General features: G+C 36.8%; 3 protein-coding genes across 7 annotated transcripts in view; 2 read left to right on the forward strand and 1 right to left on the reverse strand.

Annotated features, from left to right (window-relative positions):
* The window catches only part of LOC113686756 (solute carrier family 12 member 9), a 24,098-nt gene extending 8,979 nt beyond the window's left edge, over window positions 1-15,119 (forward strand). For 2 of the 5 annotated variants that reach the window (XM_089189012.1, XM_089189015.1), the window contains 27 exons: window positions 1,390-1,480; window positions 1,876-1,977; window positions 2,478-2,539; window positions 2,931-3,009; window positions 3,209-3,253; window positions 3,645-3,730; window positions 4,283-4,407; window positions 4,490-4,521; window positions 4,840-4,911; window positions 5,842-5,930; window positions 6,017-6,079; window positions 6,772-6,840; window positions 7,615-7,665; window positions 8,599-8,724; window positions 9,335-9,377; window positions 9,955-10,044; window positions 10,134-10,183; window positions 10,359-10,406; window positions 10,881-10,921; window positions 11,361-11,407; window positions 11,816-11,851; window positions 12,248-12,376; window positions 12,917-12,996; window positions 13,383-13,439; window positions 13,639-13,699; window positions 13,968-14,051; window positions 14,382-15,119. In XM_089189012.1, coding sequence (XP_089045138.1) covers window positions 1,390-1,480; window positions 1,876-1,977; window positions 2,478-2,539; window positions 2,931-3,009; window positions 3,209-3,253; window positions 3,645-3,730; window positions 4,283-4,407; window positions 4,490-4,521; window positions 4,840-4,911; window positions 5,842-5,930; window positions 6,017-6,079; window positions 6,772-6,840; window positions 7,615-7,665; window positions 8,599-8,724; window positions 9,335-9,377; window positions 9,955-10,044; window positions 10,134-10,183; window positions 10,359-10,406; window positions 10,881-10,921; window positions 11,361-11,407; window positions 11,816-11,851; window positions 12,248-12,376; window positions 12,917-12,996; window positions 13,383-13,439; window positions 13,639-13,699; window positions 13,968-14,051; window positions 14,382-14,443 — 1,920 coding nt within the window. In that variant the 3' untranslated portion in view covers window positions 14,444-15,119. The remainder of the gene's footprint in view (window positions 1-1,389; window positions 1,481-1,875; window positions 1,978-2,477; window positions 2,540-2,930; window positions 3,010-3,208; window positions 3,254-3,644; window positions 3,731-4,282; window positions 4,408-4,489; window positions 4,522-4,839; window positions 4,912-5,841; window positions 5,931-6,016; window positions 6,080-6,771; window positions 6,841-7,614; window positions 7,666-8,598; window positions 8,725-9,334; window positions 9,378-9,954; window positions 10,045-10,133; window positions 10,184-10,358; window positions 10,407-10,880; window positions 10,922-11,360; window positions 11,408-11,815; window positions 11,852-12,247; window positions 12,377-12,916; window positions 12,997-13,382; window positions 13,440-13,638; window positions 13,700-13,967; window positions 14,052-14,381) is intronic. The other 3 variants (XM_089189013.1, XM_089189016.1, XM_089189014.1) reach the window with 2 other exon arrangements.
* A 1,259-nt stretch (window positions 15,120-16,378) lies between these two features.
* Window positions 16,379-19,621, reverse strand: LOC113686766 (uncharacterized). Its single transcript, XM_027204430.2, has 3 exons — window positions 19,465-19,621; window positions 18,320-18,431; window positions 16,379-17,797 (listed from the first exon to the last, which is right to left on the reverse strand). The coding sequence occupies exons 1-3, from the start codon at window positions 19,518-19,520 to the stop codon at window positions 17,618-17,620; spliced, it is 348 nt and encodes a 115-aa protein (XP_027060231.2). The 5' UTR covers window positions 19,521-19,621; the 3' UTR covers window positions 16,379-17,617.
* A 34-nt stretch (window positions 19,622-19,655) lies between these two features.
* Window positions 19,656-26,929, forward strand: LOC113686765 (uncharacterized). Its single transcript, XM_027204429.2, has 10 exons — window positions 19,656-19,810; window positions 20,682-20,775; window positions 21,380-21,570; window positions 22,105-22,180; window positions 23,062-23,146; window positions 23,693-23,797; window positions 24,423-24,571; window positions 25,254-25,336; window positions 26,225-26,259; window positions 26,706-26,929. The coding sequence occupies exons 1-10, from the start codon at window positions 19,687-19,689 to the stop codon at window positions 26,796-26,798; spliced, it is 1,035 nt and encodes a 344-aa protein (XP_027060230.2). The 5' UTR covers window positions 19,656-19,686; the 3' UTR covers window positions 26,799-26,929.
* Window positions 26,930-27,024: the final 95 nt, after the last annotated feature.

Below are 27,024 nucleotides of genomic sequence, written 5' to 3' on the forward strand. Positions count from 1 at the left end.
TATGCCTACCTTTGGCATAAATTTAATAAAATTTGACTCAATAACAAGGACGAAATTAAGTTTCGAACTGGGCTGTCTGCAAAAAGCGTTTTCATCAAACTGGATACTTCAACTCGACATGGGAAGTGTATGCAGAAACCGATAAAATTTTTTCCACATGCAATAGCCAACTCACAAATTAAGGTGGAAAAAGACTGAATTGTATGGCACGTTCTACTCCCCTAAATGCCCATATATGGCAGAAATTTGGTGACTTAAGATCAAAAAGTAGCCCTTTCCATGGCATAGGGAACTTTTGTAACCTGAACGTAGTTTAAATGTTTATAATGTGTTTTGCTTTGAAAGTCTGGCAAAGATTTTCACAGAGCAGAATGAGGGCAACATCTAATTTCAGGAAATGTGAAAACCGGCTCCCAGTAGAGATAAAGGGTGATTTTTTAAGCCAAAGAGACAATAAAGTTACAAAAGTGCCCATCATACCTCTAGAGAGAGTATGGGAGTGAGAGAGGGTGTGTGGGAGGGAGAGAGGGTGTGTGGGAGGGAGAGAGGGTGTGTGGGAGGGAGAGAGGGTGTGTGGGAGGGAGAGAGGGTGTGTGGGAGGGAGAGAGGGTGTGTGGGAGGGAGAGAGGGTGTGTGGGAGGGAGAGAGGGTGTGTGGGAGGGAGAGAGGGTGTGTGGGAGGGAGAGAGGGTGTGTGGGAGGGAGAGAGGGTGTGTGGGAGAGAGAAGGAGAGAGGATAGGAATAAAGGAGGTGGAAAGGAAGGAGATAGAAAAGGAGGGAGTGGGAAAGAGGCAGAGAAAGAGTAAAGCAGAGAGAGAGATGGGGGGAGAAAGAGGGAGGGAGAAAGGAGAGAGGGTGGAAAGAGGGATAGAAAGGAAGGTTTAATTTGGGAAGAAGGAAGGAAAGTGGTAAGGAAGAAGGTCACTAGGAGGAAGAGAGGGAAAGACAGATGAGAGACGTGGTTTGGAGAGCAAGAGGTATACTAATCTATGGTTGACTGTTTCTACCACACTGTTTCAACTTTCTCCAGCAATTATTTTGTAGTGATTGATTAGAAATGCTTATCGGTTTTGCCACAGAGAAAAAATTTGCACTTACTTTTCATATGGTTAAGGAAAAAAACTGTAAAAATTCAAAGAACAAGTTACCCTAGCTTAAGTTTTGTTTCTATGGCAACATCTGGTATTGTTTACATGTACATGCAGGTTCAATGCAGAAAGAGGACGCAAAAAGCAGCACTTATCATTTGGAGTCTGTTTCATTATTTAAAAATCAAATTTTCTCAGTTTATTTGCATTGGAATGTGTGGCACCCTGATAGGATACTTTGATCATATAAATAAGTTAGAGGGTCACTGAAGTCCTTATATTGGTAATTTTTTTCTTGCAGCCTAATTTCACCAAGGACTATACAACTGGGGAACTTCAGACTCCTATGATGGTGTTTGGAGTTCTGTTCAATGGGGTTACTGGAGTTATGGGTAAATAATTCACCAAACGTTTTTCAGACAGATTGTTTTGTGCACATATATATCTATCAATTATTTCCTAAGCTTAAATTTCACACCTTTAGATTAAAAACCTGGTAAGATCTCAAATCACTTTTTTGCTTGCCAACCAACTTTTTTGCACCTAGCAGAAGTTCTTTAGTAAATCAAATTGAAGACATACACAAGGTGGTATGCAGGGAAAGTAATTGGAAAACAATCAGAAAAAATTGCTGATATCAGGGATATTTGATTTCAGAGACTTTCACCAGAGATCAAATTCATTGCAATCAGCAAGTAGAATTGACAGCCCCACTGTACCTCAGGCTTTGTGCTTTCTGCCATTTTTCAATAATGGGGAAAAATGTCCTATAATTTTTTTTTTTTAGCTGGTGCTAACATATCAGGAGACTTGAAAAAACCTGGATATGCCATACCCTTTGGTACCCTTGGTGCAAGTGTTTTTACATTCATTGTATATTTGCTCTTAGGTGAGTCACATTTGAACTTTTTGAGTAGGTGTTGTTATTCTTGTGGTTTTTCCCTGAAAATTATTAGTTATGGGTAATTGTTTTTGCTTCTAGAAATCTCCAGACTGCTGATTAATGCTGACTTACATACTATAGAACTTTCCAGAACATTTTATCAAGTCTCATATTTATTTTGTAATATTACTTGCGTAAGCATCTGGAATGTTTCAGAACACTTTTTGAAGAAATATAAAGACTCACTTATGTAGTAGTAGTAGTAGTTGTTGTTGTTAGTCAAATATCTTAAAGTTCATTCAGTAGTTATCAGTAATGAAATGTAACTTCTGAACATAAAATTTAGCAGCAGAGTATCAACTATAATAATCTTTAAAAATCAGATGTTAAGAAAATTGCATTTAGCTTTCTTGAATGAAATGGTTATTGCTAAATATTAACAATGAAAGATATTTCCCTCTACCAATTATAGACTACATAATTGCAGAAAATGATTTTTATTGCAGTGGTTTTTACAAGTGCTACGTGTCCCAGATCTTTACTACTACACAATTACAACTATCTCAAGGTAACTTTATGCATTAGTATGCATATTCTCCACATTGTTCTCTATACTTACTTCTACTAAGGTGCTGACAAGGAAAATCTGTTTGCCAATCAAAAGTTTCCTTCCCTGGTGACCATTTCCTTTAATCTCATGACCTTAATGTGCAATTCAGGACTGATATTGTAGGGAGAAATTAGATGCTAATCACTATTAGGGTTTAAAGGATTTATAGTCTAGTGGAAGAAGGAAAAATTTCCATAACTTTATCTTTCCACTGACAATAATGATCACCTCAGTAGTGTATAGAAGTGGTAATAATAGTGGAATGATGGGTGACCACTCCTTGTAATTCACAATCAGTAATATGGACACAATACAAAGCCTTTGACCTGTTCCTACTGTTTATTCCTAGGAAATAAACAAAGTGGAATGGTTGATAACTATGGGAACATTTGCTGCTACTCTTTCAGCTGCTCTCAGCTGCCTTATAGGTTGGTAAACTGGTGCATGTTGCATGTTAAACATGTCAAGCTTATTTCATCTTTTATTGTCCATTGAAGCTTCTTAGTGTTGTCATTTGATTACATGAAGTCCATGACATACTTACTCGGTATTATCCTTCTAGAACATAACATTTAGATAATAATCTTAATATCAAGCATTGATAGAAATATATTGTTGTTTCCTTAGGTGCCTCAAGAATTCTACAAGCTATTGCTAAAGATGATTTACTAGGTAAGCTAGATGATTTAATGTTATCAACTATGTTTATAATGTGAAATTGACCACTGTAAAGAATTTCAAAGCTGACTTTTCAAGTATTAGCCCTTCCTTAGAGCAACAAAGCTGCTGGATAGAAAGTGAATATGTATCTATCCTTTCTTCCCTACTCACTCATGGCTTCTTGCTCCCTCCATCTTATCTTTACTTCTTGTTTTTTTCTTTCCCTTGCCACTGATGATGAATTTTACATGCGTACACTTCTTCCCCTACACCTCCCCTCCTCCCTTGTTACCTCCTCTCTCCTTGTTTGTATGTGCGCACCTAGTCCTAAAATGTATTTTCCCTTACTGATTGTCTCTAACAATTGATTGAGAACATTCTCTGTAATAATTTTACCCAAAAGGTGTCATACTACGTCCATTTAGCAAAGTCACCCGCAGAAATGGAGAACCTCTAAGAGCTGTTCTAATGTCATGGTTCTTTGTTCAGGTAAAACTTTATTTTGAATAAGCTCAGGCACTGTAAAGTGATAAAGGCGGGGTTCTACAGAGATTTTTTTTAGCAGCCAGGCTTATACAAAGAAAATGTAGACGGCAGTAAACAAAGGATTTCTCCAAGTTCATGAGCATCTATGCCACTGGTATCCAGTCCTCTTGTCTTCTTTCCAATTTTGATCTATGGTTTTGTTTAAGGAAAGCAAAGGTTAGTTTTTGTGTCAGATCAAGACAGATCTTTTGCTGTTTTGTGTTGTTCAAGTATCTGGGTGCTTCATATACAAGTAGCTGGTGAAAACGTGGGCTGCTGGTGCTTTTGGAGAAGAGGTAGCAGATTGGGATGGGGGGGGGGGTACCTTGATTTGGTACAGGGTGACCAGGTGGTTAATGCAAGGAAGGGATGCAAAAAAAATGGGGGATGTAGTTGTCGGGGAAATAGCAGTCTGACTTGTATGGTTTTCAAGCACTTGCTTCATCACTCATTTCCCAAAACGGAGAGATTAGCACAGCATGTTGATCATATATTTTGTCTCTTGTCAATCTGTAGGTTGTTCTTTTTATTGGAAACGTCAACAGAGTTGCTTCGCTCGTCAGTATGTTCTTCCTCCTGTCATATGGCATCACCAACGTGGCCTGCTTTGCACTCAAAGTTGCTTCTGCACCTAACTTTAGGTGAGCATTACATTTGTGTGAAATTCTAATCATCTTATAGATAATGGACATATGATGAAATCATCTCCTTGATTTGTTACAGACCAACATTTCAGTATTTTTCATGGCAATCAGGTGAGATTTGTTTTGAATTCATTTCTTTCCTCAACAGAAGGTTGTGCAGTTGTCTTGTTTTTTCTAGAGTAGGCAAGGTAGCAGATTGGGATGCTGGGGGGGGGGGTTTGGAGTGGGCATCATATCACTTTCAACTTTCACATCATATCTTTTAACACCACTCCTTGTTTATGTACCCCCATGAAATGAAAACATTGCAAATTCCTGACCCTGTCTTTTTGGTTGTGGAACTTATAATAAGTGTTCCATGGTAGTCAGATGATAAATGGGATTTTTATTAGTATTGTATCTCTGATAAATTTCTTTCATTTATCGAAGCTCTCCTTGGTGCTGTGTTTTGCTTCGTGATCATGTTCCTGGTCGATTACAAATTGGCTGCTCTTTCATTTGGTAGGTTATTGCGAAATGATTTCTTTTTTATGTAGATACAATAAAAGGCTAAATCTGCACATAATTCAACGTGGGAGGCCGTTTCCATTTAGGGATGCATCACATTCAGATTCTCCGTTAAGCATCTAGGAATGTTGCTGATCAAGTGAACGTGGATGAAATGCAAGCAATACTTCTGTACAGATAACTGTGCTGAACGTTTATCAGGATATATTGAAATTTGTACCCCTTCGTGGAGACAGATGCGGTTAGATAAAAACAACTCATCCAAGGCCCCATTTTTTAGTTTTTTTTTTTTTTTTCATAAAAAAACTCTGTTAGCGTATATGGTGGTATGTTGCTCGCACCAATCAGATCGCGGCATTAGGGTACGTATCTCGCACTAATCAGATTGCCGCATAAGGGTATGTATCTCGCACCAATCATATCAAAGCATTTGAATATCCTGCACCAATCACAGCGTTTGGGTATTGTTTTCTTGTAAATGATGTCATGGATCAAAGAATGACATTAACCAGAAACTTTGGACTTTGATAAATGTAATGGTTTGAAGCCTTCGCGAGAGCCTTGTCGATTAAGGTCGAGATTTATTGGGATAGGAAGGGTACGCATTTAAAATTTTTAAGTTAAAACGTGTTTTTCCGCTCCTTTACTCGCAACGCCAACAACGTATATTCCATCACGTACCATGAAAACAACGTCCAAAGTCCAATCAGAACATACCTAATCATTGTAGTCCTGAGAAGGACTACACTCACCCGGACGATCAAACTACACTATTACATGTTAATCCCGGGTTACGCACAGCAGGCAAAGTTCAGACAGGCAACAACCAATTAATGGTTGTTAGCGTATATAGTCTGAATCTTAGTCTGATTGTCAACTCCAAATGCAAAACTTCATGTTTTTAATCATTTTTTTGGTTTTCAGCGCTTATGGTGATTTTGTTTGTGGTGATTTCTCTTCGTACACCTCCCACCCCCTGGGGAGATGTGTCACAAGCATTGATCTACCATCAGGTATTATTTTGATCCTAAGCAGCATAAGAAAAGAATTTTATTTTGTACAATTAAGCTTGTTGTTAATAAGGGTTTTGTGTCTGCAGGTCAGAAAGTACCTCCTTCGATTAGACCTAAGAAAAGACCACGTGAAATTCTGGAGACCTCAGGTATTTAAAACCCCAATTTAAAATCCAAATACAGAATGTTTTAAGGTTCCTGACTAGTGGACTTATACGCAAGAATTTTAAATTTAGGATAAGGTTTTTCGTAAAGAAGTAGAATAATTAACGTGAACAATAGATTGCTGATCGTAGCAGTGGGCAACGCGTGTGTCGCATAAAAAGCAAGTAATAGCTTAGGTCACAGTAGAGTTATCAGTAGCTCAGGGAAGAGCATAGGAAGGCAGAATGCGAAGGTCCAGAGTTTGATTCCTTGTCGGGGGCTGTTTTCTTTTTCTTTTTGTCCCATGCTTGTGACGAGACAAACAACGTCTTTCCGTGCCTTTTTTAGTCCAGGGCCCAGTTGTATAAAGGGTGGATAATGCTATCCAACGGATAAGTGATTACAAAACGTGTGGCGTGATCCACAGGATAGAGATTCATCCAGTGGATAGCGCTATACAACTTTCGAACAACCAGGGCCTACACTGGCAAGTTTCATTAAACCTATGCCACTTACCCCAGAAGTGATACTCAAAATTATAATAAATCTCTCCTCAAATCCAGCAACGATTTGACAAGAGTAAAGGTACTTATCAGCTGAAGTATACTATCTCATGACCCCAAATTCTTTTTAATTCAATTGAAATGAAATGACGCAGCGAGAAATTACAAGAAGTTGTGCTTCGTTTCTCTGTCAGGTGCTGTTGTTGGTGTCCAATCCACGCTCTGGTTACCCCTTGATAGACTTTGTTAATGACATAAAGAAGGTAAAGAAATGTTCCGTGCTTGAATCAATCAAGAATGGCTATTTCAATTTAGAATGGTTCAGCTGGTTTGGCTTGGAGTTTTGACTTATAGCGGTTATGTGATGGCTTAATTAAGGCCCTGTAAACTCCAACTTAAGATGTAAGTAGAGATTATTCCATGGAAAGTGCACGTAAACGATTTTTATGCACGAGTTGCGATGCATCAAGAAAACGAAAGAGTGAGCGCGGCGAGCGAATGAGTTTTTTAATGCATCTCAACAAGTGAATAAAAATCGTTCAAGCACTTTTCTTGGTATGATGTGTTTATTTCATACATACTGAGATATTTTCATACTGACCGACACGTTTTAAAGATTGTAAGCCATTCGTTTCCCTCTACCGTGAAGTACAATTGTTCTTATCTCTGATTGATTAGACGAACGATATATTTTCTCAGTTGCGTTCAGTATGTATGAAATAAATCGTGTTGACTTACTTTTTGTGAAACCTTAATAAAAACCTCAAATTGTAATGGGAACAGCTAAGGAATTGCTAGTGAATAACTGAATCGAATAGTGCTCTTACTTTTGTTAGTTCGGGTCTGTCCAATACTGCAGTGTAGTCATAACTTTTTATGAGCTCCAAGTCTACATTATTGATGTAGAAAGTACACTGATTCCTAATTCCTGGTAACCTCTCTTTCCACCGCTTCTTATTGAACTATTTTGCAAAAGTGATTAAAAGTGTACAACACTGTTTCGTTAAACAAGTAATTAATTTCTTTTGTATATCCAGGGCGGTCTTTATATCCTTGGCCATGTCCAAGAGGGTGAATTTGATGCTCAGGTAAGAAATTCTTTGTCTGCAGTATTTGTTAAATGTACACTGGAATGAGAAGTCAAATTTTCAACAGTAGTGAGCATTGTTTGACACCCTTGGTATGTCATGGAGTTGACTGAATCACCGACAGAATGACAAACCAATTGGGATACATTTTTAAAGACACTATAGTGCTGGTTCGGTGGGTTGGGGAGGGGGGGGGGCTACTTGAAGATAATTTGGTTTCATAAACTGAGTTGGTAATGTGAATTGGCCACCGTTAAGAGTTTTTTAAGCTAGTATTTCGAGAATTAGCCATTGTCATTCGCTCTGACAAAGGTTTGACGTTTGATATGTCAACTTTCGAGACTCTTTACGGTGGCCAATTTACATCATCAACTCAGATGGTAAAACTAACTTACCCTGACTGAGTAGTTGAGTTGCAAAGTGAATAGTTGGCTAGTTGGTCATCATTATTGATTGACTGACTCGCTGAATGACTGACCACTTGATTAATTGACCAAGTGCTTGACTGACTGATTGGTTGATTGATTGATTGATTGATTGACTGACCGATTGATTGACTGACCGATTGATTGACTGACCGATTGATTGACTGATCGATTGATTGACTGACCGATTGATTGACTGACCGATTGATTGACTGACCGATTGATTGACTGACCGATCGATTGACTGACCGATTGATTGACTGACCGATTGATTGACTGACCGATTGATTGACTGACCGATTGCTTGACTGACCAAGTGCTTGACTGACCGATTGATTGACTGACCGATTGATTGACTGACCGATTGATTGACTGACCGATTGATTGACTGACCGATTGATTGACTGACCGATTGATTAATTGACCAAGTGCTTGACTGACTGATTGGTTGATTGATTGATTGATTGACTGACCGATTGATTGACTACTATTTTTCTGCTGTGCACAGTTATTGAGAAGACAAAAGCGCGAACTTACAACCTGGCTAAATTTCGTTGATTGTACGGAAATAAAGGCTTTTGTGGAGCTGACTATTGCACGAACGATACGTGCTGGTGCGCGAAACTTACTTATGGTGAGAAATTATCACTTTAATCAGGTTTGATTAATAATTCCTTTTAGACAGAGTCTTAGCCTTGTGGTTAATCATGTGAAAAACATTCAAGTTACTTTGTCTGCATTCTTTTGCCCCAAAAGTTATTTAGATGTTATTTGTTGAATTTAAATTTGAAAAAATAGAGCAACTGCAAGAGGTCATGACGCAATTTTTTTATTTCAAAACCCAATGTCATTAGCACTGAATTATTTGCTTTGCGATGTTTCTCACTCCTCCGAAAATTTTTCGCTTTCTAAGCCAATTATAGCTTTCACATGGAAAGCGCATTTTGATTGAATGTCTGAAAGTGACCAGAACCAAAGTAATCACAGAGGCCAATCTGAGGAAAGGAAAACATCATAAGCTGCCATTGAGAACTGACAGTAAAAACAAGTAAACTGCCGATAGCGCTGAAAAATTCTTATGACTAAGACGCAATTGGTTTAAGTTTTACTTCTGATTGGTTCAAAAGACGGCGCAAGGTTTCGGACGATTGGAAAACTAATGTAACCTTAGTTTGCTATTGACATTCAAATTATACTGATCTTAAAACTTTCTGAGTGATACTGTTTTTCTGTGTGTGTTTTAGGCGTCTGGATTGGGTGGAATGAAACCAAACACACTAATCTTAGGTAAAATCAAAATTAAAGATGTAACGCTATTTTATTGTGAAAACCTTTTGACAAAACCTTTTTGGAGACAACACTTGAAGGAAGATGAAAATGAAAGAAACAACAATACAGGGAAAAGGCCTTACTGCCTTAGGTATTTCCGACCAGAATTATCCCACATAGCAGCAGCTTGTTCCATTTTCAATAAAAAGTGTTGTTTCTTCCTTTAGACTAGATGCTAGTCCATTTTATGTAACTCCCACTTCTGCATTTTGTCCAGCTAACTAGAAAATTGAGGAATACCAACAAATACCCATTTTGCTCCTGGGTGAATGTAGTCCTCAACCAGACCTTTATTAATAGTGCTGTATGGCTGGTGTTTCCGCGAGAAAACAAGTTGGCGTGCCAAGTGAGCCAGCAAAGACTCGTCCATCCACACTAGTCGGTGCTCGCTCTTTAACCTTCGTATTTGCACTGCTAATGATCTGTAATCCAATATGCAAGCCAGAAGGCCAGTGCACTTTCCACAAAGAAAACGCAACAAACAGTCTATCAAAGAAAAATCGAAATTCACCTTCCTTCCTGCATTTGTAAACAGGGTTTTACGATCATGAGCTCCCTGAGGAGAGTTTTTCTCGTGGAATCTTCAGGAAACCAAGACTTCCGTTCATGAGGGTGCAAAAGAAAGGTAAGAAATGGAATCGGACATACTTGTTCCTCTAAACTTCTCTGGAATGGTCTTTTTTTTATATTTCTTTGTTTCTATTTTTATCATAGATGAAATTTACCGCAGTGTACAGTTACAGCTCCCACCACTTCGAACACACGTAAGTTAACGAGAAAGTGTAGTCAAGTCTATGTCGCAATCACGAAGTTAGTGGTGTGTGTTTGACTTAGATAACCATAGCCTTACGTTAAAATGCATAATCCTGACAACTGGCCTTAATGACGCTCTCGATATTATTGTCTTCAAAAACTTTGCTATTTGTGTCTTTCACCCAGCCTGGACATCAGAAAATGACATTAAAGGACTATGTAGGAATTATAAAGGTAGGCAGTTGCTGTAGAATCTTTAGTGACAATTTTTTAAGCATGTAGGGCAGAAACACGTTGTTTTCAAAACCACCAAAAATAGTCAGCTTACGATAGCAGATGGCCAGGGAATCACAGTTGCCTTAGAGTACTTTTCGATTGGGTTTCGCAAAATAAAAACCGAATTAATCACGTCGGCCAATCAGAATTCGGGCAAATGTCACAAGGAGCCAATAAGATATTGAGGTGAGAACAAGCAAAATACCTGAAGTATGGGAAAACAGGAGTGATAAAGTCGAGATTGGTTTTAATTTTGCATCTCATCGGTTGAGAATGTGGTGTGAGTTTCCGTATCAATCTCAATTACTTTCATATCATATATAAATCTCAAGTATTCGCAACATTCACGTTTAAGGTGATCTTTATACTAAAACAATTCAATACAAATAGTGCTTTTCTTCATATTCTTCCTCTTTTTTCCTACATTGACAGGATGCGGTTTTAATGGACAAAAATGTCTGCATAGCCAGAAAGTAAGTCACGTTATACTGAAGTATATTATGTATCTTAGAGCCACTTTACCGAAAAGCCATTTTCATTACTTTCCTGTGTGTTTCACTTAAACTACAAATATTTTCGAGTGCCTAGCTGGGATTCACCTCACTTGTTATTTACTCCTGAGCAGCCACAAAGCAAATATTCCTTTTTTTTTTCTTTAGCGGGAACGAAGAACCCACTAAAATCTATTCAGCCCCTAACATGTGGCTGCGTAGCTCAATTGGTAATTGTTCCCAACTAGTGTTTTAAAGGCATGGACGAGAACCTCGTCGAGTCGTGAAAGTTAATCTATGAGGAAATGTCAGAGCTCAAATGTTTGCTCCTCTGTTTGCTTTTGGCCTATTCTTAGTATAATTAAATTTTAAACAAAGACAACAGAATGAATATTCTTATCACTAAGGGTGAATTTTTCAGCTTTGCTCAACTGGACAAGAACGCTCTCGGCAGGGAAGGATACATTGGTTGAGTATAACATGCTTATTTTTTTTATTGGTGTTTTGTTTTTTGTTACATAAGAAAGTCGTGTTTTTGGAATCATGTTGGGTAATTGTAAGTGATACCACTCTGTTACCATCAGGTGTTAAAAACTGTTTTAAGTTGTATTTAATGGTTGTTTAACATGCGCTAACCATTCAGAGGAAGGACCTCCTTTTAACTATTGAGGAGGGTCTCAAAATTAGCCTATCCATGATTTTACAAGTAAATCCCTCTTCCCCTCCCCCTCTTTTGCCATTACCGTCATCTAAACTCTTCGTAGTAGCAGCAGCAGCAGCAGCAGTAGCAGTAGCAAATACTTCCGTGTAATACATTTTCGATAATTCTCTATTCCATTGGTCATACTGCACTCATTTAAGCGTTTCCTTTTTCAGATGTGTGGCCAATGAATACGACAGTGGTGGGAGAAGGTGAGGCCCTGATGTTAAGTCTTAAGTCTACAAAGGTTAAAAGTATGTTAACGCCATTCATAAGGTTTGGATAATAGTGTGTGTTTCTTTTCAGTTCTTACCCCCTACCCCTCCCCCCCCCCCCTTGGTGCTGCAAGATTCATCAAAGATCCCCTTTATCTAAATCCTCTGGTATTTCAAACCTTTACTACATCGCTTCATGTTTGTGTATTGTATTTTTGAATAGTCCGTGAAACGTTTCTTTCACGAAAACTGGTGTCATCATCTTATTCTTCTCCCGTACTCTTTTATTCTGCCAAAATTACGAGACATGGCAGCCATTCCCTTGCAGTTAACTTGCATCCTAGCTCAGTTGAGAGTCCACGTAACCAAGCAGTTGATTTTTTTGTCTTTAAGCAGGGTTGGTTCTAGGTCCTTATGATTTCACGTTCCTCCTAACGCTCCAGTTGAGTTGTGTTCTTCATATGGTACCATTCTGGGAAAATCGGTCCAAACTTAGAGTCATGCAGATCGTGGAGACTGAAGGTAAATGTACAATTAAAACATGGTATGGTCTCCACTAGACGTAATATAACCCAGTCCCATTAACAGAAATTTAACGATTAGAGCCGAAAAAACCCGGTTTGGTTTTGTTTTACTTTGCTGAGTGATTGGCCTAGAAAGTTGCGCCAACCCCTCAACCAGTCAAATGCAACCAATCAGGGCTCGTTCACACGCGTTTTCCCGCCTTTCAGGTAGTTTACGTGTTTTCACTCTCATTCCCTATAGGTTCCTCGAGATAATATACCTCGCTCTTATTGGCCGTTGGGATTACTTTTGTTTTGGCCTTACGATTCTCGATGGAAAGGCGCTTCATTGAAATCGTTGCTTGCAGTGCTTTCCCTAACATCCCTCGAAACTCTTCTCTTACTTTTATGGATAGCATTATGGCACCCATCCGTTCACTCAAATGAATCAAACGAACGGAAAAACATAGATTTTTATCAGATCCAGTGCTAAAGTTTGTCAAGGCATAGTAAAAACTGTGGGAACTTGTCAAATCTGTTTCTTTTTATTTTTGTGTAGATGATGAAGGAAACCACCAAACACAGCACAGAACTCTAACAAATCTTCTCAAAGAACTTAGAATTCCTGCAGAAGTTCGGGTAAAAATCTCTGTTCTCTTTGATTTTTATTCGCAGTTCCTGATGAACGTAATTGTGTCGCTGATCGGTTCAGTTCATTACAAGGTTGTCCCTTGGCCTTCTTATAAAATTCCTCTAAATTTATTGCAGATCTTTTCTCCTGCGAAAGCTATAATTTAAAAAATGATACCAAAGGACTTTCTCGGGAGCTCAGAAGGCAAAAAATGATTAAGTCTGAATAGCTGCCATTTCCCTTGGAGATCTCCATATTCTGTAACATCAACGATGCCATGATTAAGTTTGTTTGGTTCATGGTCACCAAATAGTCATTTTCTTTCATAAACGGGTTATCTTCAATCAGAAGACATTTTTATCACATACGTACCTTCCTTTTGTTTATATCCTAGATGATTCACGTTACACAAGAATCTCTTTCTCTTACAAGAAATGCTGATGGACTAGCGGTGAGTTCTGACGGATCTACCTTGCTTTTCCAAAAGATCAATCTTCCCGCTGTAATTTTTCATCGACATGACGGCTGGTTTTCAAAACATCCTACGTTAACATTCTCCATATAACGTAATTAATGGGAAAAGTAGAAGCCTGTTGGTAGGTGACTTTTTCATGCCAGCTGACTGACTCTAGTTATTTTTCCCGATATAGCCCTCTACCAACTGGTATCGAACAGTGAATCAGCTCATTAGAATTCACTCAACAGACGCATGTAAGTTTTACGCGTAGGTTTCATATCTGATGCAGTTACCGGTAATGCAATGTTACTTAAGTTTATTAAGAATTTGAGGTGTAAATGTGTGTATCAGTTATCATGAAATATTCGCAAAGAGCATTTGTAAGGATGCGGGAGACTTCAGTTAGAGACCTTGCATATAATTGCCGTCACATTTAGCGAATGTGTTTGTGTACTCATAGTTTTGACACAGTTGAAGAGTGTAGATTCATCATGAATGTTATTAATGTTGCCTTTCTTCCAGTCGTTGTATTTACTGGTCTTCCCCATCCTCCTAACGAGGAAAACATGGCTCAGCAATTTATTCAAGACATAACTGTGCTGTCAGGTAACACTGAAATCTAATTTGGCTTAGGGTTTAGTTCAATGCTGCTGAGCAATAAAGGAAAAAAAACTGCCAAGGGTACAGATGACTATTAGACACACTGCTGTGCAGTGACATATTATTTTCTTTGCCCTTTTCTTGCGATTCATTGATGAAAATTCTGTGATCCCTTGGCCATTTGGTGTTAAATAGGTCCTTAAGGCGTACATTTGTCTGTTGCCGAAGTCGTAGTACCTCAATTGTTGTAACAGACAGTTACTTAATTTACAGGTAATATTCATTACACAGTTACAATTAGCGCTTGACTAACTGTTTTAACTTATTTTGTTACAGATAACCTTCCTCCGGTTATGATGGTGTACGGAAAATCAAAAGTAGTGTCAACATCATTATAAACCGCATCTTACGTCTTACTCAGTACCTCCTGATAGTGAGAATAACAACATCCTAGGTTATGATCAAGACTGGGCACTTTACAAATACTAGGGGAGATGGGAGGCGCTTTTCTAGCACAGAACACCGGAAAAATTATTTTCTTGTTGTCTCTGTTTACAACACTCATGTGGATTGGTACTGCAATATTTGACAAACACTGATTTGAGAAGGAATAACAGGATTAGGAAGTAATTAGCACTGTTCCCTGCTGGGAAAATACTGGCTTTAAAGGCACTCAATGACTGTAGAGAAATTTTGTAGAACATTTGCATTTTCTTTCTTTCTGCAGGGTTTTTTAGTTTATTTGTTCTGTTTTCAATAAACCTACCTGTAAACAAAGCCAGATCTTGCAAACATTTTTAACTTGTTTTTATGCTAAAGTATGAATTATGTATTGAATCAACATTACTGTATAGCCTAAAAAGGAAATATTCTATGATTTATTTATACACTGATTTTGTAGATGACAGTGGACAATATATATATTTGTACGTATTAAGTTTAGTAGATAAGTTATCTGAAATTGTTGTAAGTGCATTGCAGTTATGTTTTTAATGCAATGTTCTGTTACCTTTAGAAGAGTGAACTAGTCCACAGATCTTTAAATTCTAATTAAAGCCATTTCAGTAGATAAAATGACTACAAGTTGCTCAGGCATTGGTGCTGTTATATACAAGAACATTACAAGATAATTTGGTTTTCTTAACTGAGCCGATAATGTAAAATAGCCACCATTAAAGAATTTCCAAAGCTAATATTTTGAGTGATAGGCTAATGCTCAAAACATTAGCTTTAGAATCTTTTTATGGTAGCCATTTTACATTATCTATTCTGTTACTCACTTACTTACTACCCATGCACCCCTTCCTCAACCTGCTCCTGTATTTACCCCCACATCTGGTGTATGGCTTCATCTTCTCTTTGACTGTTCGCTGCCAAGTTGTTTAAGGTCGGCCTCACTTTCTCTTTCTCTCTGATGTCCAGTGGATGGCCACTCTTGCAATACTATCAGGTTCTCTTCAAGGACATGCCAGATCCATCTCCATTGTCGTTTTATGAGTCTGTTCTTCGTATCTTCAAGTTGGCACTGCTCCATTAGCTCTTGATTAGAGATGGTTCTTGGCCAAAATAAACAAGAGATCCTTCAGAGACATGTCCTATGGAAAACTAACAACCTTTTAAGTTTAGCCTCTGTAATTCACCAACACTCTGAGCTGTATGGCAAGGTTGACGGGACACAATTCTGGTAAATACACAGCTTTGTTTTCTTATTGTACCGGGCTGATTTCAACACCTGTACCCCAAAAAAGGGAACATGCTGAATGTGGAAGCATATTCAATACAACAACATTTCTTGCATTGCAAACTTAATTACGAGAATCAATTTATAAATGTCACTGTGAAAAATGTTAGCATTTTTACCCGCACTTTCCGTAATGACCCTCACTTTCTTGTTTTTGTGAACTTGGTTTTCCTAACGGACTTCAGGCAATTGTTACGCTAATTTCTTGGATTGCTTGGGTCAGGTCTGTGTGTGACTCATGTCTATGACTCAAGTCAAGGGTGATTTATTGGGCTGATTTTTTGGTCATAAAAGGTCGACTTATACACAAGTAAATACGGTAGGTATATTCTGGTTTTTGTCAAGTTTTACTGGTGTATTGAGCTACTTTTCTCCAGGTGATGACAAAACAACCTGGAATTTCATTGGCTACCACAAGTTTTTATGTCTTAAAATCCAAGATTTCCATGTGGTTCTGACTCTCCTCTCTCTCTCTCCAACTTTCATGAACTTTGAAAGGTATTTTAGTTAAACATGAATTTTTTTTCCTATGATATTTCACATGAAAACTTTGGTCAATTTATTTGCATTGCCATGTAGCTGGAACGGTTGCTTTTAATGATATTCCAACAAAGGGAGTGAACTCACTTTGAATAGTAAAAGATAAACATGGGCTGATACTATTGTTGAATATTCAACACTGGCCAAGGTCACATTAGAAAATATTGTTTCTCACAAGAAGTGACGATGCCTGCTGCCAATTTATTGTTCAAAATTGTTTCTGAGCCAATCATCAGTGTCTAACCATTCCTCTAAGGTAACCTAAACTTTTGGTTTAGTTCCCCTCACTGCCATTGACTCTTGAAAGCTTTTAAGATAAACAACCAAGGTAGGTAAATAAACAAATTTTTACACCAAGACATTTAATTCCAAAAGTTTCTTTGACGCATGTTCTCTGTCAATGTGCAAACAAAGTTTCCTTGGCACTGGCTTTAACCAGAGCTCATCGCATTAAATTCTGGGAACATATTTAGTTCACCAACTTATGGTGGCTGAGTGTATTTGGCACTTAAAACAAAGTCATTACACAATGCCCTCTAAAAGTTTACGCTGGACTAATGAACGAATTTTTGTTCTTGAGTTAATTGACCACAATATCCATTAACATTAAAATTCCTTCAAACATAATCCAACCAAACAATGATGCTATCCAAAACATAAATTCAAGCTTTAAGGATTAATATCCCCTTTTCTGACTTTTTTTCATAATGTCAGTGAGTGAGCCCTATCTCCTTAGTGAGTGAGCCTGAGAGTGCATGACTTAACCCCTTTACTCCCAAAAGTGATTACCATTGATGTAACTTCTCCATATAATATCCATATATTATCCAGCAAACAGGTTAGGAGAATACTCAAACTTATCAGGTGAAAGTTGTCAACTTGATCTTACACCACATTCTTATAACCAATTTACAAGGAAATGAATAGCAGCTGGTGGGGAGAATTAACAATCAGATCTTGGGAGTGAAAAGGTAAATTTTTGCTTAAAGTTGTGTGTAAAACTCACCACTTACATCATGTGAATTCTACATTTATAAACTTTGAAAATTTACAAAATTAACGTTGCTAACATTTTAAATTGTAATATAGTACTTGTGCCATGCTTTTCCTATGACTATGTGAAATCCTAAGTAGAATGCAATGCTTCCTTCACTATTTTTGACCCAAGCATTATTACTAATAGACATCAAAGTCAAGTCTGCATGTACGTGTACTGGTAGTTCTGATGGTATCCACTGACTTGCAATGGTGACATTTTATGAATGTAGAGTGACATGTTTAAAAATCTTAATCATTCATGTTTAGTTCTTGTAGCATTTAAGTGTTCCATAATGTTTTCCTTTTTCCCTTGACTTAGAGGTCCAAAGGCATACACATTCTTCAGTTTTTTGGTTTTGTGTTTTTGCCAAGCTTCATTAAACATCCTCTGTTCTTCTTGTTTCCTTTCCCAAGCATGTTCAAATTCTTGTGCCTATATAAGAAAATAGAAAAATAGAAAACAATAATTTTTCTTAACCTTTTCAAAATTTAGAAAAAAAAAAATGGAAATATGTTCTACAAATTCTTAGTTCCTACAGTGCCTTCTCATAATGCATCATGCAATAGACACAATGTATTAAGCAAATTGCTTTTAAGGCATTGTCAGTCATGATGTGGAGATCTAAGGAAACACATATAATATTTCAGAGGGTTAAAAAAGGTTGTAATAATCTATTATCCAAATGCACCAAATAGAATACTAGTATGAAGAACTAATGCCTGAAATGCCAGCTTTGAGACTCTTAGCAGTGGCCAACTTATGTTATCAACTCACTTGAGAATAACAAGTTACCTTGTCAAAAATACTTATTTTCTGTCTTTTATCAAAAATCAAGAAGTAGCCAGCTTAAAGTATCATGACAGCCAGTGGGTTTGCAGCCACACACCAGCTTTTAATGACAACTCTGAGGACTACTTAAACTTGTGATTTAAAACTTGGTACTTTTAAACCTACCTGTGTCAAATAGGGAACTGCCAGAAGACTCTCATTTCTTTGTAATCTCAATTCATTTTTCACTTTAGTTTGCCTGATGGTTGGTGTTTCCCTTTTCACAAGCCGATACTTCCTGAAAAGTACATTTAACAAAATGAAGAAATTAACATTAATTATTCCACCATGTCTTTCAAGACCCTCACATCTTCCACTGCCATTTATCTTTGCATAGCACTTAAGCAAAGGCAATTAATAACCTGTACCTTGGTAACTGTTATATGTTTATAAAGGAAGTACAGATATAACAGTTGACAATATACACTGTAGAATGAAAGTAATACTGTAAAGAACTGTTCTCAGAGACAGTAGCTGATGTTTTAAAAAACCTTGTAAATAGAAGTCTTGTCAATCCAATGTCATTAGCCTAGTTTGCCAAAAGTGATTGGCAAGTTTTTCTGCCTGTTATACTCAGTAGTTTTTTTGTAGCTTTGGATTGTGCTAGAGTCTGACAGCCAATTACATCACTGCTAATAATTTTCCATGACAGACTTGTAAGAATTAGCTGTCAAGCTCTGCATGACCTCATGACGGCTTCCATTCAATGATAGCTGTCACTTACTCCACAGAGAGTATCAGGGCTTGAAAAAACCTTGCACATACAGAACCACTTTAAATTGTGCATACCACAAGCAAAAAGACCAAAAGTCCAGAATTAGTCACTCCATGCTTGCAACATTACCTTTCAAAATGAACTGATTGTTAACAATTTCCAAAAACTCCCAAAACAATTTCACAGGTTCTCAAATGCACTGCTTTCCATATCCCTACCACCCCCAACCAACCCCCCCCCCCCACCACCACCACTGCCACCGCAATCGCCATCTATAGTGCACATGTACAATGCTAACATTTTCGATCATATCATCTTGCTGCGTCTTAACAACAAAGTACTGCACAATCACAAACCCATTTTCCAAATCATTTTTGTGTGTTATTCCTTGATCAAATTTTTCAAATAGGCCCTTATCCCTTCCTTGCTGATGGATGACTCAGAAAATTAATTAAGTTTGATCACAATCATTGATGGTCTACAGTTTTCAGAGAGCAGAAGATAATTGATTAGAGTTATATTCTCCGAACAAACACGTTAATGAAAGTATAATTACCCGCCATAAATCCTTCCAGGTATATGTCGCTTGCATAAGATTCTAGTTAACCACATGGCTTGCAAAATATCTCAAAAGTCTTCTCTCAAATCCAAAATCAAATCAAAATTTGGAGGAAACCAAAATGGCGTCCAGCCTCACTCGCTGAGGAAGACTGGGTCTAGTTACGCACACGAACTCTATACACTACATGACTGTTACACAACAGATTGATGTCGTGATATGAACATGGCGACCACGGCAATGAAAGAGGTTGTGGTTTGTTCTACGTTATTACGACAATGCTGCTCACAGTGGAAAGGTTTCCCTCAAATGAACGTTTTAAACAGTGCTTCTGTAATTTCAGGTATGAATCAATCTGTGTTCAAGCTCTGAAAGATGTTGATCTGTCGTACATTAAATTCGCCAAGTCTCCATACTCAAATATCCCCGTGAGCTTCACACGATGGAATGAGTTTAGGGTTATAGCATTCCCTAGAAATAAAAGTTTTCAAATCGTTTTTGTTTTAATATCTTGTGGTTTATCTGAGCTGCATGGCGATCCAAGCTGTGCATTGATGCAATAAGTCACGTTTGTCGTGTTAGTGATGTAATGTAATTCGTCAAAGATGTAAACTCTACATTACACGTGTATCAAGGTGCGCCAGGGGAACAAATGTGCTGCGTATGTCCCTCCTAACTCCCATGTCACGGTCACAGTGTGTTTCGTATAAATACTCGGAGTCAGCTTTTAAGAACTTCGTACACCAACAAACCATATATTTTTTCGCGTTCAAAATGAGTGTTCAGTGGCTCAGCCGCACATGATGAAATTGTACATGTGTATAGTCTTAGAAAATATTTCCTTTATAACATAATTTTAAGGTCTTAAATTGGTTTCGAAGAGGAAGCATTATGTTATCTATTCAACTCCGAATGTTAATCTTTCTACCTAGTGTTTTCCTCTAATTTTTTGTTAGGCTTGTCCTGGGAATCTGGTATTCTATCAAGATCACATTCCTTTCCTTAATTCTTGTTACCCACATACTCAACAGGGTATTAAAATTGTTGGTAGAATTTACATTCTGATCACTCCTTACAGACTAATAGTTGGTGTAAGCTTGCTTAAAGAATACAAAATATTTTAATGGACTTTTCAGACTTGTGAAGTAATAATTATTACAGTTTTCTTGTTTGAAGTGTAATAGCCAATTTGATGTGTTTACCTCATGCTACAGGTGTGCGATTTTTTAGAGGAAGTAACAGAGACAAACGAAGACGAGAGAGAAATTTAAGGCTAAAACTTAAAGAGCGAGAAGGAATTCAGCCACTGTGAGTTTGTCATAATCATTTTAAGAGTATTTTTTAAGTTATTAGGCTGTGAATAGGAATTGTGTCACCATAACAATTGAAGTGGTCTCCTTGTACCATTGCCCAAAAGTGAATTTCCATCACCAAAAAGCATGGTTGCATTACCCCCAATTTTTGACCTAAGGTAAATTTAAGGTTTTAAATGTATTTTGAGATAAGTTTTAAAGTTTGGAGGTGCTACCACACAAGTATCAAAACCTCCAACCAACAATGGCAGTGTTGTGACAGCTTAGTAAACTTTGCACCAGGGATGTTCTATCCAGGTTGGTATAAGCAGTCACGGCAACCATGTAATGGTTTTACATCACCTACAACCTAAATTGTCCTGTTTTTTTTGGGAGGGGGAGGGGGGTAGCCCTATTCCACAATAATGATAATTATAATATTCTTTAAATGGCGATTAGCTGTAGTTGGCTTAAAGAGTCCAAAGAAATTTTATTTTGAACTAGACCCCAATTTTCTTAAGCAAAGTTAAGCATTTACTGGTGATCTGATGCAGTGTTATTGAAAGTAAATGAAAGCATCAGTTCAGTAAATTAATTTATGTTGTTTTTCCTTTTTGCAGAGTTTTCGACAAAAAAGAATTTTTCAGAAGAAACTTTGAAAGAGAGTTGTTTGCATTCAAGAACAGACTGGGTTTAGCTTTTCAAGATGATAACACACTTAGAACAGCTTTGACTCACGAGTCCTACAAACATAACGGTAGAAAAGGATCAGTTCACACACAGGAGAATAATGGAAAACTGTCACTGATTGGTTTGTAGTCTTCCATTTTTTTTTAACTCTTAATTCTGACATCTTGGCTATATTTTTTTTCTTAATCAGGACCTGTTTATATCTGTGATAAATAGATCTGTGATATCTCTCAGTTACTTTGTTTGCTGTGATTGTTCAATTTAGTAGGCCATGTTTCACTGTACAGCCCCCTAGATTTAAAGTTTTGTTCAAAATGAAATCTTTCCCTCCTTTTTGATCCCAGATATGCATTAAATATCTTACTGACCTCTTTGTCTTGATTTTTGGCTCAGTTGCTTTTCACCAGTAATTTAAATCCAATAAAAAAACTTGATTTATAATATATAGAACAGACCTTGAACTTGGTTAGTTACAGGGCCTAAAATTGCACCTTCCCTATTGTTTATGTATTTGAAAATGTTGTGCCTGCAATCAGAATTGTACAGGTTGTTTCTCTGCTACGATTCAATTTTAGGTAGTCTGCAAGAGAAATGAAATCAATTTTTTTTTCTTTTACATGGTACTGATCATTTCTTTTTTTAAAATCTTTTTTAGGAGTCACAGCTTCTTCATTATATATTGTTGATCACTTGTGTAACACATACCCCTCCCTACCCTGCTTAGGTGTAAGGTAAACATCTTACAAACAAATTCTGTGGTGTCACTGTTTGATTTTGGCATTGAAAGTAGCAAACCATGCAAAATGCATGTACAGCTGTATATAGTATTACGTTTGTGAGACTGATTTATGGCACAGCTAAAGATTTGAGCACACAGTCTCTATGTCTCAGGGACATGTATAGTGTTGTGTTAACCTTTAAACTCCTAAGATCTGATTGTTAATTCTCCCCTCCAGCTGCTACACATTTCCTTGTAAATAAGTTACAAGAATTTGGTGTTAGATCAAGACAACAACCTCTACATGATAATTTTGAATATTCTCATGACCTGTGTGCTGGATAATGTCTAGATATTAGAGGGAGAAGTTTCTTGTTGATCACTCCTGGGAGTTAAAGGGTTAAGGCTGCAGAGACATATATTATGCCCAAAATCTGAAGCACAAAGCAACTTTATAGTACTGAAATTTGGCCATTTCCTCACAAGTCAACACTGCAAGGTTAACCTGCCTATGATACTAATAGAACTATTCAATATTTTTAGAAGTAAGAAAAGGATGAAAAAGGCAACAATAAGATAATAAGTAATTGTTTAACAAAATTTTTGATTCACCCAAGATTGAAAATGAAAATACAGCATTTCATTCCTAGTGCAATGTCCATATCATGTGTTTGTGAATACAACTCCAACATACTGATGGAATGTAAATTATGTGTTTTTGCTTTAAATATCATATAAACTAAACTTAGTTTTGCAACAATATCCTTTCTTAAGAGATTTTTTTCCCTTCCTTGATCCAAAATCTCAGTTTTTGTGCAATTTTTCAAACCCCCAAGAAACACCATCAAAATTAACTCTCTGATCATTAACATCAAACTGCATTCCTTTGCACAGATGTCTTCATGATTTTCTTATGGGCAGAAGTACCATTGTAAAGTTATCAAAACTCATAGCATTGGCAGACCTGATCAGAATGGAGGTAACTAAATAAATTTAATATTAGAGATTTGATTCATATCCTGTTTTCAGGTTTGTTATTACTTAAAAACCTCAATTGTATTAATTTGAACATTGTTTCCCTCTTTTCTTCTTCTATTTTACTGACGGCAAGGAAAATTATATAATCAAGCTTAATTGAAGTACAGTATGTATAGTTGTTTCAAGGCAAAAGTGTAAACAGCAATCTCAAGCGGTAATCTTGGTATCCAGTAATCAATAAATTTTAGTAAGTGAAATAAATTTTAAAAATTAATCTAACCCTCAATATCCTTGCTGTGACATATTCTCAGTTTTCCCTGAAATCCTAAGGTCAAGGAACTGTGACCTGAGAACTACCCACAATACCTTTTCAGGTTGTCTTGTGCACTTTTACACTTTTTTTTTCTGGCAACCTGTCTCAAAACTGTTGTATACATATATGTGTCACTCTTGGTGTAACCTCATGATTTTTCAGCTTGTATGATGTTGAATGTTTGATACTTCATTCTGCATTAATTTTTTTTCTTTTTTTTCCTTTGCCACACAGCATGACTTAGATGAACTTAACAAAGAGAAACATCTGGATTATAGACAGGAGGATGTCATTTGTGATGCATTCTTTGCATTTATTGGAGCAATTTATATTGATCAGGTAAGCTAACATGTAAAAATTAATAATATATAATAATTACTTGTTATAGCATAAACAAAATATTTTTCATCTTACATTTAAGTCTTTAACCCTTTAACTCCCAAGATTTGATTGTTAATTCTCCCAACTGGCTGTTACACATTTCCTTGTAATTCAGTTACGAGAATTTGGTGTTATATCTTGATAACAACCTTTAACTGATAAGTTTGAGTAATCTTGTTACCTATTTGTTGGATATTGTATGAATATTGTAAGGAGAAGTTACATGTAAATCACTTCTGAGAGTTACCAATTATCCCAAATTCACTGCATGAGAGTCCATTGCTTCATCTCCATTCCAATCAACGACAATGAATACATGTACCCTGGTACCTATATCCCAAAGTACTAACAGCAATTATTTTTTGCTGTGGTTTATGGTATATAACTCTGTGATTTCCTTTCACAAAAAAAGCCATTAATTTTTGCGAGTGATGTTAGGTGTATGGGTTATTTTGTAATTAACAAAGGTAATATATTATTAACAAGGTTAACGTGTATTTGTGTTTGATTGTATCCCTTTTCTGATTGGTTTGCAGTAGAAAATTTCAGTATTTTTTATTGACAATAATTATTTGAATTTAAGGGACCTGCTGAAGCAAGAAGATTTGTAGATGACTTTGTCATTACTCAGCTTCAAGGAGAGGAACTTCATAAAATTCTTCACTTCCCATCAGCAGAAATAGTCCTGACCAATATCTTTATAACAGGTGGAAAAGAAAAGCCTGTTGCAAGGTAAAATGAGAGGATCTAAACTCTTATTATAAGTAATTATAGAACAAAATACATCTCTCTTATTCTATGAACAAACATGATTGACATTGCTGATCCAAGCAGTATACAGGAAGTGTGTCATATATGAACTTCATAAGGGCCCTTGCTCACCATGGAGTCTCTGTGGCTCAATGGTAAAGCATCAGAGTGTGGATTCCTCTTGGGAACTCAGAATTTTTTCCTTTGTCCAATGCTCCTGACCTGATGAAAAACATCTTTCTGTAAAATAGTTGTACTTGCAAGGGTCAATGATATCTCAACATGCTCAGAGATGTGTTTTTAAACTGTCATGAGACAGATGACCAGCTCAGTTGTTAAACTCTTTAAACCCTAAAAGGGATGAGAATTCTAATTCTCCTTACAATATGACTGCTGAATCAAACATTAAAGTCTTGAGAATAGAGGAATTGAACACCTATTAAAACAGCTCTTGATTGTAAAACAAATTCTCCCTGTCAGCTCCATAGAAATGTATAGATGTAGTATGGAGAATGTGCATACTGAAAAACGTTACTGCAAAGGGCTAAGGGCTAAGTTTGAATTCAGCTGTTTTCTAAGAGCTTCCTTGTCTCTGGCTTAAATACTAATTAAATTGTTGCAGAGTAATGGTTGCAATTGATTGATCTACATGTATTGTTTGCAGAGTAATCCAAGAAAGTGGAGTGAAAACAAATTTCCCAATCTATGTAGTTGGGGTATTCTCTGGAGAGCAAATGATTTCAGAAGGTAAAGAATAGCCATCTTATTTATTAAACCTTTAACTCCAAAGATCTGATTGTTAATTCTCCCTTCTAGCTGCTACACAGTTGTAAATTACATGTAGTTATGGGAATTAAGTGTTAGTTCTAGATAACAACTTCTACCTGCATGATAAGTTTTAATATTCTCATTACCTGTTTGCTGTATAATATAAGGATATTATAGGGAGACTTTTCATGTTTGATTACTTCTGGGAATTAAAGGGTTAGTAAGTGATTAAGACTGGCCTGGAACTTAACACTGAACAATGCTCAGTAAACTACAATTTATTTGACAATTAAGCAATGTGCTTAAATTCAACTCTTGTATCTATTTTGGATGTGATTGAAATATTTTGATTGCTAACATGATTAGAAAGCTTAACTGTATAAAAAATCCCCTTGTAATGTTTAAAGCTTACAAGAAGAGTTTGCAAGTCGCAAGCTTAAGGCAAGTGATTTTCAAGCTTTGTGAGTGTTCTACCACCATTCCAAGTGGATTTTGACAGTCCTAGATAGATAGAAAGTGAATTCTACACATATTTTCAGATTGCACTCTTAGTATAGCTGCCCCTGTTTTCCAGCCCTCATTGTTATTCAGGGCATCAAGCACACATTTAATGTCTTGTCCTTTCAACTGAAAATGAAAATTGAAATTCTGGGGTTTATGTAAAGGTAGTATTTGACCAGTGAGATCAATTGTAACATTGAGGTTACTTTATAGCTTAGTCAACTTTTAGCTACTTTTTTTTTAATACTTCTTTTCGAGAGTGCACAATTTCAGATCTGCATCATAATTTATATTCTTCCTCTCTATGGCCAAAACTTTACAAATGTGTTCACTTGATGTATTATTTTGTTTCTTTACAATTTTCAGCTTCAAGTTACAATTTGCTCACTGCTACACATGAAGTAAGTGAATGATAATTTTTTATGTAATGGTTGTGATGTGTAGAACATGTCTAAGTGAAATGCCTTCAAATGATTCATTGATTGACTGACTGATTAACTGACTGACTGATTTGTGTTCCTGCAAGAGAGTTAACTTTCAGGGTAAACTGACAAAATTATTGGGAATTACTTGTGTTGAACTGTCTGTCTGATTGGGGGTTGGGTCCAAAACTAGCATCATCAGCAGTGTAGTTGGAAGCCAAGCCAAGCCATGGAAATGGGAGCCTGATATACCTTTTGACCACTCTTGCTAACCACACCCTTGCCTCCCAGCAAAGTGGAGAGGCAATTCTCCTGGGTGCCTCATATAACAAAGAATAGCAAGAATATCTTTCTGAAGTTAATACCAATAGGTTAGACTTTTTGAGAAGAAATCTGACATTTAAACACTTTTTCTTGTGTTTTAGGCTTGGAAGGCAGCACTAATGAAATATTGCCAAGAAGGAATGCTGATGCCTTTCCCCAAAGAGCGTAAAAGTGTACAGAATGTCTCATGTTAAATAAACCACCCTACTTGTAAATACTGTATTATGAAAGGAATCTTCCCTCATGTTCCCTTAAATAACAGTGCTGTGTTAAATGATTTCAATTAGGAAATCTTGGTATTAAAATGAAGAACTCTTAAAATGAAGAATTCAAGTGTTGTCATGACAAGAATAAAGGAATGGAAGTAATGTTGTAAGGATTGTGCAAATGGATAGAAAATAGGGTGATCTATTCCATACA

Source organism: Pocillopora damicornis, chromosome 12, assembly GCF_964200805.1.
Source record: "Pocillopora damicornis chromosome 12, jaPocDami1.2, whole genome shotgun sequence".
In the NCBI taxonomy this organism is placed as follows: domain Eukaryota; kingdom Metazoa; phylum Cnidaria; class Anthozoa; order Scleractinia; family Pocilloporidae; genus Pocillopora; species Pocillopora damicornis.

Coding starts and splice junctions, on each gene's coding strand:
- LOC113686766 (XM_027204430.2), bottom strand. CDS start 19,520: ATGTGGTTAACTAGAATCTTATGCAAGCGACATATACCTGGAAGGATT. Junction 18,432..19,464: donor CCTGGAAGGATTTATGGCGG/GTAATTATACTT, acceptor TGTACTTTTCAG/GAAGTATCGGCTTGTGAAAA. Junction 17,798..18,319: donor CAGTTCCCTATTTGACACAG/GTAGGTTTAAAA, acceptor TTTCTTATATAG/GCACAAGAATTTGAACATGC.
- LOC113686765 (XM_027204429.2), top strand. CDS start 19,687: ATGAACATGGCGACCACGGCAATGAAAGAGGTTGTGGTTTGTTCTACG. Junction 20,776..21,379: donor CGAGAAGGAATTCAGCCACT/GTGAGTTTGTCA, acceptor TCCTTTTTGCAG/AGTTTTCGACAAAAAAGAAT. Junction 23,147..23,692: donor CAGACCTGATCAGAATGGAG/GTAACTAAATAA, acceptor TTTGCCACACAG/CATGACTTAGATGAACTTAA.